At 40.8% G+C, this 12,630-nt stretch overlaps 1 protein-coding gene across 1 annotated transcript in view; it reads right to left on the bottom strand.

The window, feature by feature from the left end:
• Positions 1–12,630, bottom strand: part of prex1 (phosphatidylinositol-3,4,5-trisphosphate-dependent Rac exchange factor 1) — a 91,574-nt gene that overhangs the window by 62,732 nt on the left and 16,212 nt on the right. The window contains exons 2-3 of the mRNA XM_017467875.3: positions 773–838; positions 534–656 (exon numbers count right to left, since the gene is read on the bottom strand). Coding sequence (XP_017323364.1) covers positions 534–656; positions 773–838 — 189 coding nt within the window. The remainder of the gene's footprint in view (positions 1–533; positions 657–772; positions 839–12,630) is intronic.

Consider the following 12,630-nt stretch of genomic DNA (forward strand, 5'->3'; position numbering starts at 1 on the left):
AATTTTCTGTGAGCAGATGCTTATTTAACATTTATGGAAGGAGTCTCCAGTGTCAGTGCTGTGTAAAGCTGTCACTATGTTTTCTGACACAGGAAAGTCTTCAGGGCAGAGGACTTAAGGAAAAAGAGAGTGAGGATGGTGATGGTGAGAGAACGACTCTTTATAGCTGCTATAACGCAAGTAATAACGGAAACTAACTTGTATAACAAACTTCCACAACTATAAAGGGATCAAATGTATGGTGTGTTCTTGAGTAAATAAAAAATGTAATAGTTGGCAGTTTACTGTGGAATAAGAAGAATAGAACACATCAAAACAAGCAATTATTAAACAATTATTGGAAACTTCTGAGTGATACCGGTATCACACTACCCTGTCATTGATTATCTTCCCGTAGGATCATGCCCCATTGTTGTTTATTCCAAGGTTAAAGTAGATCACTGTGATCCCACAGATCAGATATATGCAGAAAGCTAACAGTGTAGCATATTTGAAACACATTTCAAACATTAGGTCATTAAGATGAGACTCACAAACTGGAGGAAGACGTGGCCGAGCGCGTGCTGAGGCTGAGGCTCGGGCTGCAGACTGGCCTCCATCGCTGAGAAAAACTCCCGGTGTACATCCAAGATCTCTTCAATGTTGGAGAACAAGATCTGAGAAAAGCCGAAAAACGAGGAGAAGTGTTGACAGCACGTCTAACATTCAATACAAAGCTTTATAGCTTTTGCATGTCTTGGGTCTTTAGTGTATACACATTTGGCCTTTGTACCTTGACTTGTTCCGGTGTCAGACATTGCTGATTTTCTCCCATCTGTCTGATCCTCTGGAGAAAGGCCTGAAGAAAAGAAAGAAAGAAAACACATGGTTATAATGATGACATTTTTCAGCAACAGGATGATGAAACTCTTGATGCTTGTGATCAAAATATTTTTTTTTGCAATAAATTAAAACAAACTGCTAAACCCATGATGTGTCACCCATGATGTGTTAAAGATTTGATTTGAAGAAAAGACTTGATCTATTATATGGATCACATCAATCAGATAATTAATATAAAAAAGAAAGAAAAAACATGAAGTGAAAACTTCTGGAACCGCTGAGATTTGTCCAAAAGCTCAAAAACAACATGGTTTGTTGGCAATAGAAAGAAAGAGACAAAGAAAGAAAGAAAGAAAGACAGACAGGCAACAGTCCAGCATATCCATCCATTTTCTGTTCTGCTTATCCTACACAGGGTCACGGGGGAGCCTATCCCAGGAAACTCAGGGCATAAGGCAGGGGACACTTTGGACGGAGTGCCAACCCAATCACACACACACACACACACACACACACACATTCACACACTACAGTCAACTTGGAAATGGCAATCAGCCTACAACGCGTGTCTGCCCTGGCGGAAGGAACTGGACCCTGTACCCTGAGGAAACGGCTTAAATCACTGGGAGAACATGCGAACTCCACGCACACAGGGCGGAGAGGTGGATTCGATCCCCTAATCCCGGAGGTGCGAGGCAAATGTACTAAGCACTAAGCCTTCGTAGCCCCCCTGCGTACACACATGCATATTAGAACACACTTACGCATTAATAGACAGATTATCATGTTAGCAATTATTATAAATTAGAAAAAAGGGGAATCTTATACTGTGTGCGACATCCGTGTCATGCTGCTGTCACATGATACAGAGAAAGAGAGAGAGAGAGTATGAGTTGAATGCGCCCACATCCATGACTTTGTGTGGGTGTGTGTGTGTGTGTGTGTGTGTCTCCCCTGAAGAAAACGACTCCGCCACTCAAAGCCTGCTTCTAATTATGGCTCTGTAAAACTATTCTCAGCAGCTGGCTCCCTCTCCGTGGCGTACACTCACTCCAGCCTGCGTGTGTTGAATTACCTGACACGCTCCCAATCATCTCGGATGCTGCGATGCTCAGCACGAGCAGTGCCGTCTCTCGCCTTTTCTACATCTGTATGCTGTGTGTGGGCTCGTGTCCACGTCTGTGGCGGATCATCTCTCAGCACTTCTCAAATGTAAAACTCTCACTGTCTCCCTCGGTGTTGTGTTTTTACTTTACTGACTTTTCACTACCCGTGCCATTTACCACAACGGCGTGACGAGTGCCACGTTGAGGACTACCACTCCCCTGCCCCTGTCGTGCCAACCCTTTCAGCCCTGCCCTTAATGACAGACTTCGTCTCCCACTTACACGGCGGCCCAAGACACCCTGCACACACGCTGCTCCTCTGGGGGCATTCACGCCTGCAAATTATCTCCCCTTAAACCAGCTATTAACGTTTTTGCGTTTTTTAAATCCTCGGCTCTGTGTCTCGAGTGTTCTGGCATGAACGTTTAAACGGCTGAGGCATATCGGCGGATGTAAAGCCACCTCCTGCGGTGTCTACACTGTATCTTAAAACATAGAGGACTTGCTTTGCAAATTGCATGCTGATTTAATATTCTACACTATTTTTGCGCGTGTTTAACTGCTCAGTATGTTCACGATGAAAACTACTACAAGGATGCCACAAAGAAAGCAAGCATGGAGGTCAATAAACTGGCCATTATGTAACGAATAAAACGGAAGCATATATAATCAAAACAACAGGGATGTGATGTCACCCTGAAGTTTAACAACAACAGCACACCCTGAAGTGTTTTCCTCCTCTTATAACACGCTCATACTTTTATCCGTTGATAGTTTTCAGATTTAATATTGTGGAACATCTGCGAACAACTTAGTTCCTGCTCGTACTTATGTTATAAACAGTATTTGCATCACCGACCTCTCTCTCTCGAAGCTAATAATATTGTTAGAATTATAATGTTACCTACGGCGGAACATCTTTACCTTAAAGCGCCGAGAGTGACTGATGTCCTTTCAAAAAAATTAAATAATTTTAAAAAAGCAATAAAAAAGATCCTTATTTAACATCCTTAAAGAAAGACTCATCAGATGCTCAATCTAGATGTTTTTCGTGTTCATGTGCTTATCGTCAGGCCGTACAAAACTCTGTAAATGATTTGCTACCATAGAAATGATATCGTATCAGAATTAGTGCATTGATATAAACCTATGATTTACCTTGCAGCTGATACATCACAGCCATACTGTTAGAGAAAATCAATCAACACCTTCTGACTAATCAGATTCGAGAAATCAACAGCACAGTGGTATAAAATGAACAAAAGAAGAAAAATAAAAACCCCAACCTGTCGCACAGCAAACTCTGCTGCTTACTTTCATGCTAAAAATAGCTGACGAAATGAAAATATCTGGAATATTGCTGAATTTCCGAAATGAAATCGTCTTGTTCTACTAGCAGATCATTCTAGAAATTGTCCAATTGTGAACACCACAAATTTTAAGCGTGAAATTTTTGAAGTTTTTTTTTTTTATTTATCAACAAGCGTTAAAAAGTCTTCTGTTTGTTTTTATCACAATTTCATTATGAGAAATATTTGATCAAATCTGCTTTAGATACTAATCTTCCAGCTTAAGGATTAGATCATAGTACTTCATTTAAGACATTTAAAGATTGCTTGTGTGTGTGTGTGTGTGTGTGTGTATATATATATATATATATATATAAATACAGCCCCTTCATTACACCCTGAAAAAAACAAAAAGGTACTTCTCAAAGTATGACATGCCCCACTCCAAAAATAAAGCAGTGGATATACTCGTTCTGAACTAAACATAGAATGTCAGCTCCCCAGAGTAGAATAACTCGACACACGCTACTGATACCCGATTAAGACGTACTCCGGCGTATGCTGGTTACAGCACTATACGCTGTTTTGTGAGCAGCCTCGGGCGGGGTTGAGGGGATCCGTCCTTCAGGCGTGCGCTAATGAAATTTCCCATATGGCAGATCCAACTCATCCTGACTGGAATCATCCATGTGTGAGGTGGCCAAAAGAGCCACAGGGCCGAAAGCCAGGAAGCTGAGCATCCGTAAAAGCCCACAGTGAGAGAGGAGAGGGTGGGCGGCAGCTGCGGTGGGCATGAGACAGACATCCTACCTGTGACCTCACACATGACTAACCTAAGCCTAATGTGCGTGTATGAGATCATTACACTGTGAACTGTATGCGGAAACATTTGTTTATAGCTATAACAAAAGTGATACTAGGCCATCATTTGTCTTGTGGATGTCCCGTAACATTAAATGCAACTATAAGTGGATAACAACTATGATCTGTCATTCTTAAATTCCTATTTATTATTTTAAACGGAACCGCTGGCAAAATGGCCACGGTGCAAGCGGAATAAAACACCTCAGGACGTTAAAGTCCCCATGAAATCAAAATTGAAGTTTTGTGGCCTTTATATGAATATGTTAGCCTTGAGGTGATCTATAAATCCGTGTGCTCCAAAACAAGGACAAAATTCGCATTTAGAACAGTTACAGTCTCTCTCTACTGCACTTCAGCGTCTCATCAGATTTTCTGCCCAACCAAATGCTCTCTAGAATCTGAAAGGCCCCGCCCCCAACTCTAGAAAAATCACCTTGCCATCAAATCATATCAGCAAGCATGGGCTGTGAATGCGTCTTTGGCTGTTCGAAAGCACGTGTTTTGATCAGTTTCCAGTGATAAAGTTCGTTAAGAAGGAAATGGCTTGAATTCATTCAGTTTGAAGAACGAGGTATTTGCACCAGGCATTTTTCCATGGTACTAACTGTCAAGTATGGCTTAGCCCGGGCTGTGATGTAAGCTAAACGCTATTGGCTATTTAAAAAAGGGGAAAAGCCACACGATATGTCCTGACTTCCTGTTTCAGCTGAAATTCTGTCAAAACATCAAACAACACTGAGCATTTCAAAGCACTTTACAGAGACGTTTCAAGGCTGGGGCACATCACACCACCCACTTGTTATTGATGATTGTGGTTTATTCCTTTTTGAATAAATGCAGCATCTTATTTTCTTCTTGTGTCCATATTCTCTTCACTCAGCTTTAACTACAAACGCTGCAGTCCTTTGCTGACTACCACACATGAAATGATATGATTAATTTTCGGTAACTGGAACAGAGGGCATATTTCATAAGACAGAAGACAGTCAGTGGGTGCTGCATGTCTTGTTCCTATGCAGCAGATGACTTTAGTCTTTAACGCCTTCGGCGCCGGCGCTGCATCGCCACGACTCGCCTCGCTGACGTCAAAAGGCAGGTGAATAAACATATGGTGGTATGGTTCTGCCTCGCTTCCATGGCAACGGTTGCTGTTCCTCCGGGAGACCGAGTGTGTGAGGTAAGGAGAGGTAGAGGCCAGGTAACACAGAGATTACATGAGATTTAAAAATTCATCTGTTCCCTCACGGTTCAATCAAAGCAGTCAGGCGAGACATTTGTTGTTTATGGCGTATTAAATGTCAGCCTGGAGCAGTTCTCCGTGCCGTGACACCTCGTCAAGGCATGTGCGCATCCTTGTTAACTCGAATGAAAATCAAATAGAGCTGAATTGAATTATGAATTATGTCACAAGAAGCTTGTCTGACAGGATAACAGGTAAGTCGGTATTTCTATAATATTGTCAAACATCTAAAAGTTATAGATTTATATCTGATTAAATGTTCAAATCTGTTGTTTTCCCAGTTTCTTTTTTCAACCCGTCGTCTTTAAATTGGTTTAAAATGATCCCCTGCTTTAAACTCTGACTTAGAAGTAATTATGATGCATGTCGTATATTGTGACGTCTTCAAATATCACGATGTGATCTTTTTCCTCACACCAAACACAGCTGCTTAATACTTGATTCTGATTGGTCAGCAGCTCTGACAGTAGTTTCTGTCAGAAAGGCAAATCACAGGTTTACATTAATGTGCCCGTTCAAATATGTTATGAATTTCTACAGCAACGACTCGTTCACGTATACTTGTATGGATGGACACGACATAAACAGATTAAAAATGTGTGCACTCGTTGATATGATGAAATTTGCTGTGAGATGATGTTTATTGATCATTTTTGTAAGGAGTCTCCAGTGCCAACGTTTTGTAACAGTCAGAGGGAAAGCTGCAACTTTAAAGCGCACCAATTATGGTTTTGAAACGTGCCTAATTTTGTTTTAAAGGTCTCACACAATACATTTACATGCATCCAAGGTAACAGAAACACTTTAATGTGCTCATAATTTAAATTGCACCATTAACTTTTCCCCCCAGTGTCACGAACGACTCGTTCAATGATCCATTCTAAATGATTCATTCTAAACGCCTCCTTTCATAGAGCATACACTTCTCTGATTGGTCAGACGTCCCAGTTATTCGTCCTGTTGTTATTGGTCTACTGCTGTCAGCGAGCAGCCAATCAAGACCAGAGGTAGGGCTTTTTCTTACAAACCTACGTAGGTTAGTACAGGAAGCAAGTCTGGAATTACTAACGACTCGTTTCAGCTGTTCAGAATCGGTTCCTTCTTTTGGGAGTCAATAACTCCGTTTGTCGTGCGCTTTGATTTTTGAAACTTTGCAGACTTCTTACATTCACAAACAGCTCTATAACACACTACATGAAAGGTCATATTTGAAAAACCGTAATAGGTGCACTTTAAGTTTCTTCAGTCAAACTTAGTCTAACTATAGTCAAACTTCAGGTCTTCAGGATGGAGGGTTTTGCTGTTTCTCGGCAACATAGCAAGCTGCGTTTTTTTGTGTGGCCTTTTTGGCTGGTAAGGGAACGACTGTTTGCTGCTTTAACGTAAGTGATAACAGGATCTAACTTGTTTTTCCGAATGTTTCACAACGTCAATTACATCAATTTGTCTTTTAATAAATAAAAATTGTCAGGGTTAATAAGGCCTGTCACGATAACTACTTTTGTTGGACGATATATATTGCCCCAGAAATAATTGTGATAAATATTACTTTATATTAATATATATTATATTGTGATAAATGTGACAATATTACTGTCATTTTAAGACCATTTGATGCCACCGATATCGTGATAATATAATAGCATAATAATGCAAGTACACCCTCGCAAAGAGCAATGAACTTTTAAGTCATAGGAATATTCAGACATTGGTATTGGAACGTCACAATATAGTTTTGGTCTTCTGACAAAAATGTCCTTTAAACTTGGTCAATATTTGATCATGTCATATTTATTCAGTCCATTTTACTCAGGTACTGGTGTTTTTGCACTGGAATGTGCATTTTTATCCAGAATTCCACGAATTTTAATAATATGACAGCCCTACAGCAGACGAGAGGACAGAAGCAGCACGAACGGCTAAAATGATCGTGACGTTCATATTTATGTAAATAAATACGCATGGAAACACAATGTGCAATAGCGAGGTCAACAAAAATGATTGAGGTCGTTTCCATACTGTATATCGTACAATAAGTCGATAATGTAATTATCATGACAGGCCTAGGGCTGAGAAATTGCAGTAGTACACGCGCAATAAGACACTTTCCGAACAACTCCGCTTCTCATCAGGCTACATCACACCACCCTGCCGTTATTTTCCTACAACACTATGCCCGGTCTTGTTTCATTTCTTACTTCATAAAATACTCTGGATTATTGTAAACATGTTTTCAGGTAGCCCAATGCCTTAATTACTGGTCCTCAGGTAATGAGATCTCTCTGATGCGTGCTGGATGCACAAACTGGTTTGCATTAGCCTGTAAAAGAAAACAAAGCTTGTTGATGCAAGCTAACGCAGCGCAAAAAGATGGTGTAGTTCAATCAGAGCCGGAGTGCTGCGGCTCTCCTGCTGCAGCTGGTGATCAGAAGGATCGCATTACCCGCCGGATGAGAGCCCAAGGCAATCGCGGCGAGAAAAGAAACACGCAAGTGTCCATATGTCTCAGCCAATGGAGCAATCTGTTCTCTCGGTGAACTGCGGGGGGAAAAAGTGTTATCATCACAATGCCGGTTTTTGTGACCTTAACTAAACACCGGTGTGAAGTCAGCAACAGGATAGGTCTCTGGAAGGAAATGACACCATGCCTATCCATCCTGCTGCTTTCCCCCACCTCACACAATAAACTAATACTGTTACTCAACTGCACACTATGGAGCCAGAGCTGGGGCAGTGAGATGGGAAAGAGGAGATGCAGGAGCTTGCACTGCCTTGCACTTTTGTACTGGAGATGGCTGAGCACCGACAGCTCAGACTCATAGGAACAGAGGAGTTAGTCACTCACACTCTCACAGCACCAAAACAGACAAAGCAGTGTGAAATCAAGGGACATTCATCCCTACAAGTCATTTTTAAACTCCGTGTTCCACCCTTGTGCTGTTAATTGCTGAATAGAAGCCTCTATACTGATAAATAGTGCAGACATTAGCATGCGAGTAACTGCAGGTAGACGCTTCCAGTGCGTACACAAATATGACATCAAGACACATAATAAGAAGAATAAAAAAGAAAAAAAGAAATAAAAGTAAAGAAGACAAGATAAGCTTAAGGCAGAATAGACATGGAACAGATGCTATTATATAGACTGTTGTTTGGGACAAACTTTGGCACAAAAGTCCAATTTTTCGATTTACAACGGAGACTTTCTCAGTACTTCCATTAATAAATAAAAAATCTCCAGGAGAATGTTTATCTCAGTTTACAATGTCACTAAACATTCAACAGTTTGAACATGGTCCTGACACCTGGAAAGCTTTAGCTGCAGAACTTGAATCCTAAACCTTGTAGCTGGCAGTGACAAAAACTAAGCTCAAATCAAGACTCAGATCCTGAATCCTTCATCTACCTGTGACAAATGCTAGCTTGTTTAGTAGCAGTAAGCTGGCCAGCCAGCACACTTACCTAATGTTAGTGAGTGATCTTGTACATTTTTAATAGGTTTGGCTATTGGTAAATTGCTGTGAATATGGTAATGCAAATCCAGACTGACAGTGCAATCCCAAACCCTGTGACAAATGTGAACCGGTTTACAGCTTACTAGCGGTTTATTAATCAACTACGGGTGCAGCTCAATCAGCTCCCTAGTTCAGTAGTCGGGACACTGATCCTGACGATGATCATTGATGCTGATTTGATGATGACTATAGGCTGTCTCAATCGCAAAAACCTTCAGTGCACTGGAATCCAGGCAGCATCCATGCTCACTATGTTCCCGTACTCGTCATGTTTTCTGAAGCCTCTCAGCTCAAAAACAAAACAAAGCGGGGGATGAACGCTCAGCCAACTTCGTCTACAAATGTAAGCAGCTTGTTACTGTTGTTTTGGCTGTCAAATGATTACTTACGTTAGAGATTTTGAACTTTATTTGAAGTTCTATATACAGTTTGTTTGAATCTAACGACATTTAAGTGTTTAACGCAGGGGTGTCTAATCTTATCCGGAAAGGGCTGGTGTGGGTGCAGGTTTTGCACCTGAGTCTATTGAAAGCCAAGATCATCTGATTAAACAGGTGGAATCAGGTGTAGCTCCTGCTTAGGTTGGAATGAAAACCTGCACCCACACCGGCCCTTTGCTGATAAGATTGGACACCCCTAATAATAATAAAAATAAATAAATAAATAAAAAAACGCAAGCTAGTACAATCCTGCTGGACAATACCATGACAGAAACACGCGTGATTAAGCTAACAAATTTATACGAAATGTAAAGCTTAAAATATTTTTATAAATATATTTATATATTTACTCGCTGGAAATTCAGTTATCAGTGACCCAATGTGTAGTGAGCTAAGGTCCTCAAACGACATACTGATTCAAGACCTATGAAGCTAGGGAGATATAGTCTAGCATACCGCTGGCTAACTACTGTAATGATGAACCAAACGCTGACTGTTACAGCACATTCTGACAAGATTGGCTAGTGAAGAAGTAATCGCTGAGAATAAGAAAAAACAAAATCATGTCTACCTGCGATGAATGTAAAACAGCTTACTAGCACTTTACTAGTCGGCTAGCAAACAGCTAGTTATCCAGTTAGCTGATCTAGCCAATAATGAACAAACTGTTGACTTGTGATGCATTCTGACAGGTTATACTCCATACAAAATTAATCAATACAAATGGTGTCTACTTATCTACAAATGTGCACTAGATTACTAGCAGTTTATTAGTCGACTAGCTAACTGCTAATAATCTAGCTAGCCAGCTATCTAACTAGCTAATGATGAGCACAATTTTGTCTGTTACAGTATATTCTGACAGTTTTGGCTACGGAAAAATAAATCACTGAGAATATGACAATATAAATCATTTCCTTTGAGCCCCGAGTTGGGGGCGTGTCAGTAAGCAAACATGGTGGAAACAATGGATGCAACTTCTGTAGCTGATGGTAAATTCATAGAAATTGAATGTTTACTCATCTAAGAAGATGATTTCAGTTTATTATATTTATTTATTCATTCATTTACAATAAAACAAGCTAATTACCTGCACAAAATACAATAGCATTGTACGATTATGATATAATATGTAACAATGAAGTTTACAGTGGCTTAATTTTCTAGAAGTAGAGTTAAAAAAACCTTGTTGTTGTTTTTTCTGTAGTTAATTAAGAGAAGGTACACCGCCATCTTGCTCCGACCGAAGTGACTTGAACGCACCTGATGTCGTAATTACGAGTTGGGAAGTCTTCACAGGAGGGCTTAAACACACAGTAAGTTAGACTGCTAGTAGTTTGCTAGTCGCCTAGCTAACTGCTAGTAAACTAGCTGGCTGTCTAGCTAACTTAGCTATTGATCCAAGTGTTGACTGTTACAGCACATTCACAAACATGAGCTAGTTTACTAACTGTAAACTGGGATTTCAGAGGATAGATCCTTCCATCTCTCTAGGATTTAGCGATTTTGTGATCGCAGAAAAGAACGCAAAATCGAGGAAACTCCGCAATATTCGCAGGAGCTTGCAATTATTCCAAATTACCACAGATTTTCCACAAAATTTGGCCAAGACGCATCGTGTGATGTCATCACAACATGCATTCAGCCAAAGCCCTCTTCGAGTCACATCTGTCGAACATGAGTACAGCCTAAAAAGGTCTGATCAACCAACAAACATCACTGCGAAAGACAATTTCGTGCAATGCAATTTCGCTGATTCAAGTAGTTTTCCTAAAAAAAACCCACAAAAACACACCGCAAATTTTTTTTAAAAGCCGCAGCAAAATCAAGCGTTTTTTGCCTGCAACAATCACAATAAAAATCTGTGAAATCCGGTACAGACAGATCCTTGAATAAACGTGTTCATGGCCCATTTTTAGCCATTTTCTCGGGCGTTAAATTAATTCTTTTTAAATACACTCGGAGTGCATATATTGTCATGACACATGAGCTTGTAGAAAAAAAATATATAAACGAAACACCCAACATCTGGCCAGCTTGCAGCCTCAAGTGACATTTGTACAGAACGAAAGTGGCACAAGACGCCAGGCCTCACACTTTGAGGTTAAATGTCAGCTAAGCATCTAATCATGTGATCTTACTGCGTGAAAACATCTATGCTGTTTGAAGTTTAGAAAAACAACAGAGCTGGATAACAGCCCTCCACTGTAAACCACATGTAGAATCCGCTGCAGCTGCACGTTAATGTATAGCGCGCACGCGAACGATCTGCCTAGCAGAATAAAGGATGCGACACTGGATTTGGTCTGGTTATCACAGGGGAATGTCAAAGGTGTAATTAGAGCTTTATTGTCAGTGTTAATGTCTAGGAGGAGAACCACGGGCTCTTCAGTCACAGAAAGCTCAGCACTCAAAAGCCATTTTGCGTCACTTTCACACTTTCTCACAGGATCGGACACTGAAGTGCTGCTGGTAAATGGCCATTCTCACAAGACGGTGTGAAGTCTTTCATTAGCATGCTAGCGTGCACTTGCCTGTCCTATTCTAATGAACAAACACTTCTACAAGTCAATTAACCAGGAGAACATGCAGCTCAACTAAATGAATCGATTTGGCAAAAAAGATCGAATTAAGGATAAAGTCGCTCGAGCTGTGTAATTTGTTATGCTTAACCTCTTAACTCGATAAAGGACACTTCGTGCATAGGGCACTGCGTTTGCCAGCACCACGTCGGTTGTGCCTTCGTCAGCGGATGTTCGTGGACGTCCACTTCTCGGTTGGTCCGCGACACTTCCAGTCTTTCTGAAATTGTTCATAACTTTGGCAACGTTGTCGTGTGTGATATGAAGTCCATGACCCAGCCAAGAGAATGATTTCAATGTGTTGTTCTTTTGTAAAGGTACTCTTAAAGTTATCTGAATATATATATATATATATATATATAAACTAAGTATGACAAGAATGCTTGGAAGACATTTTGCTTAAAAAAAAAGGGTTCATTCCCCCTGTGCATGGAGACTTTTGTGACGCGCTGTAGATTTCTAAAAAGCCTTTTTTTTGGGGTCAAACTTGTTTTCTATGCCTCATTGAGTAGGATCTCCTAACAAAAAAAAGGAAGCCAGACCTGAGCGCATGGAACCACTGTGTATATGCGTTTCTCTATTGCAAGTTACAGTAATTCTCGCTCAAGTTAAAACAAACTGCCGAGAGTTCTCTTTCTGACAAAACAAAAAGAGGAAGGATGTCCTCGGACAGGAAGATGCCTCGATGTGAAGAGGGCGCGCGCGGTCAGATGCTTTCGGCGCACCAGATCGGGCCACATGTGCACATGCTCCTGCGGCGTTAAGCTTCTGT

Source organism: Ictalurus punctatus, chromosome 5, assembly GCF_001660625.3.
Source record: "Ictalurus punctatus breed USDA103 chromosome 5, Coco_2.0, whole genome shotgun sequence".
Taxonomy (NCBI): domain Eukaryota; kingdom Metazoa; phylum Chordata; class Actinopteri; order Siluriformes; family Ictaluridae; genus Ictalurus; species Ictalurus punctatus.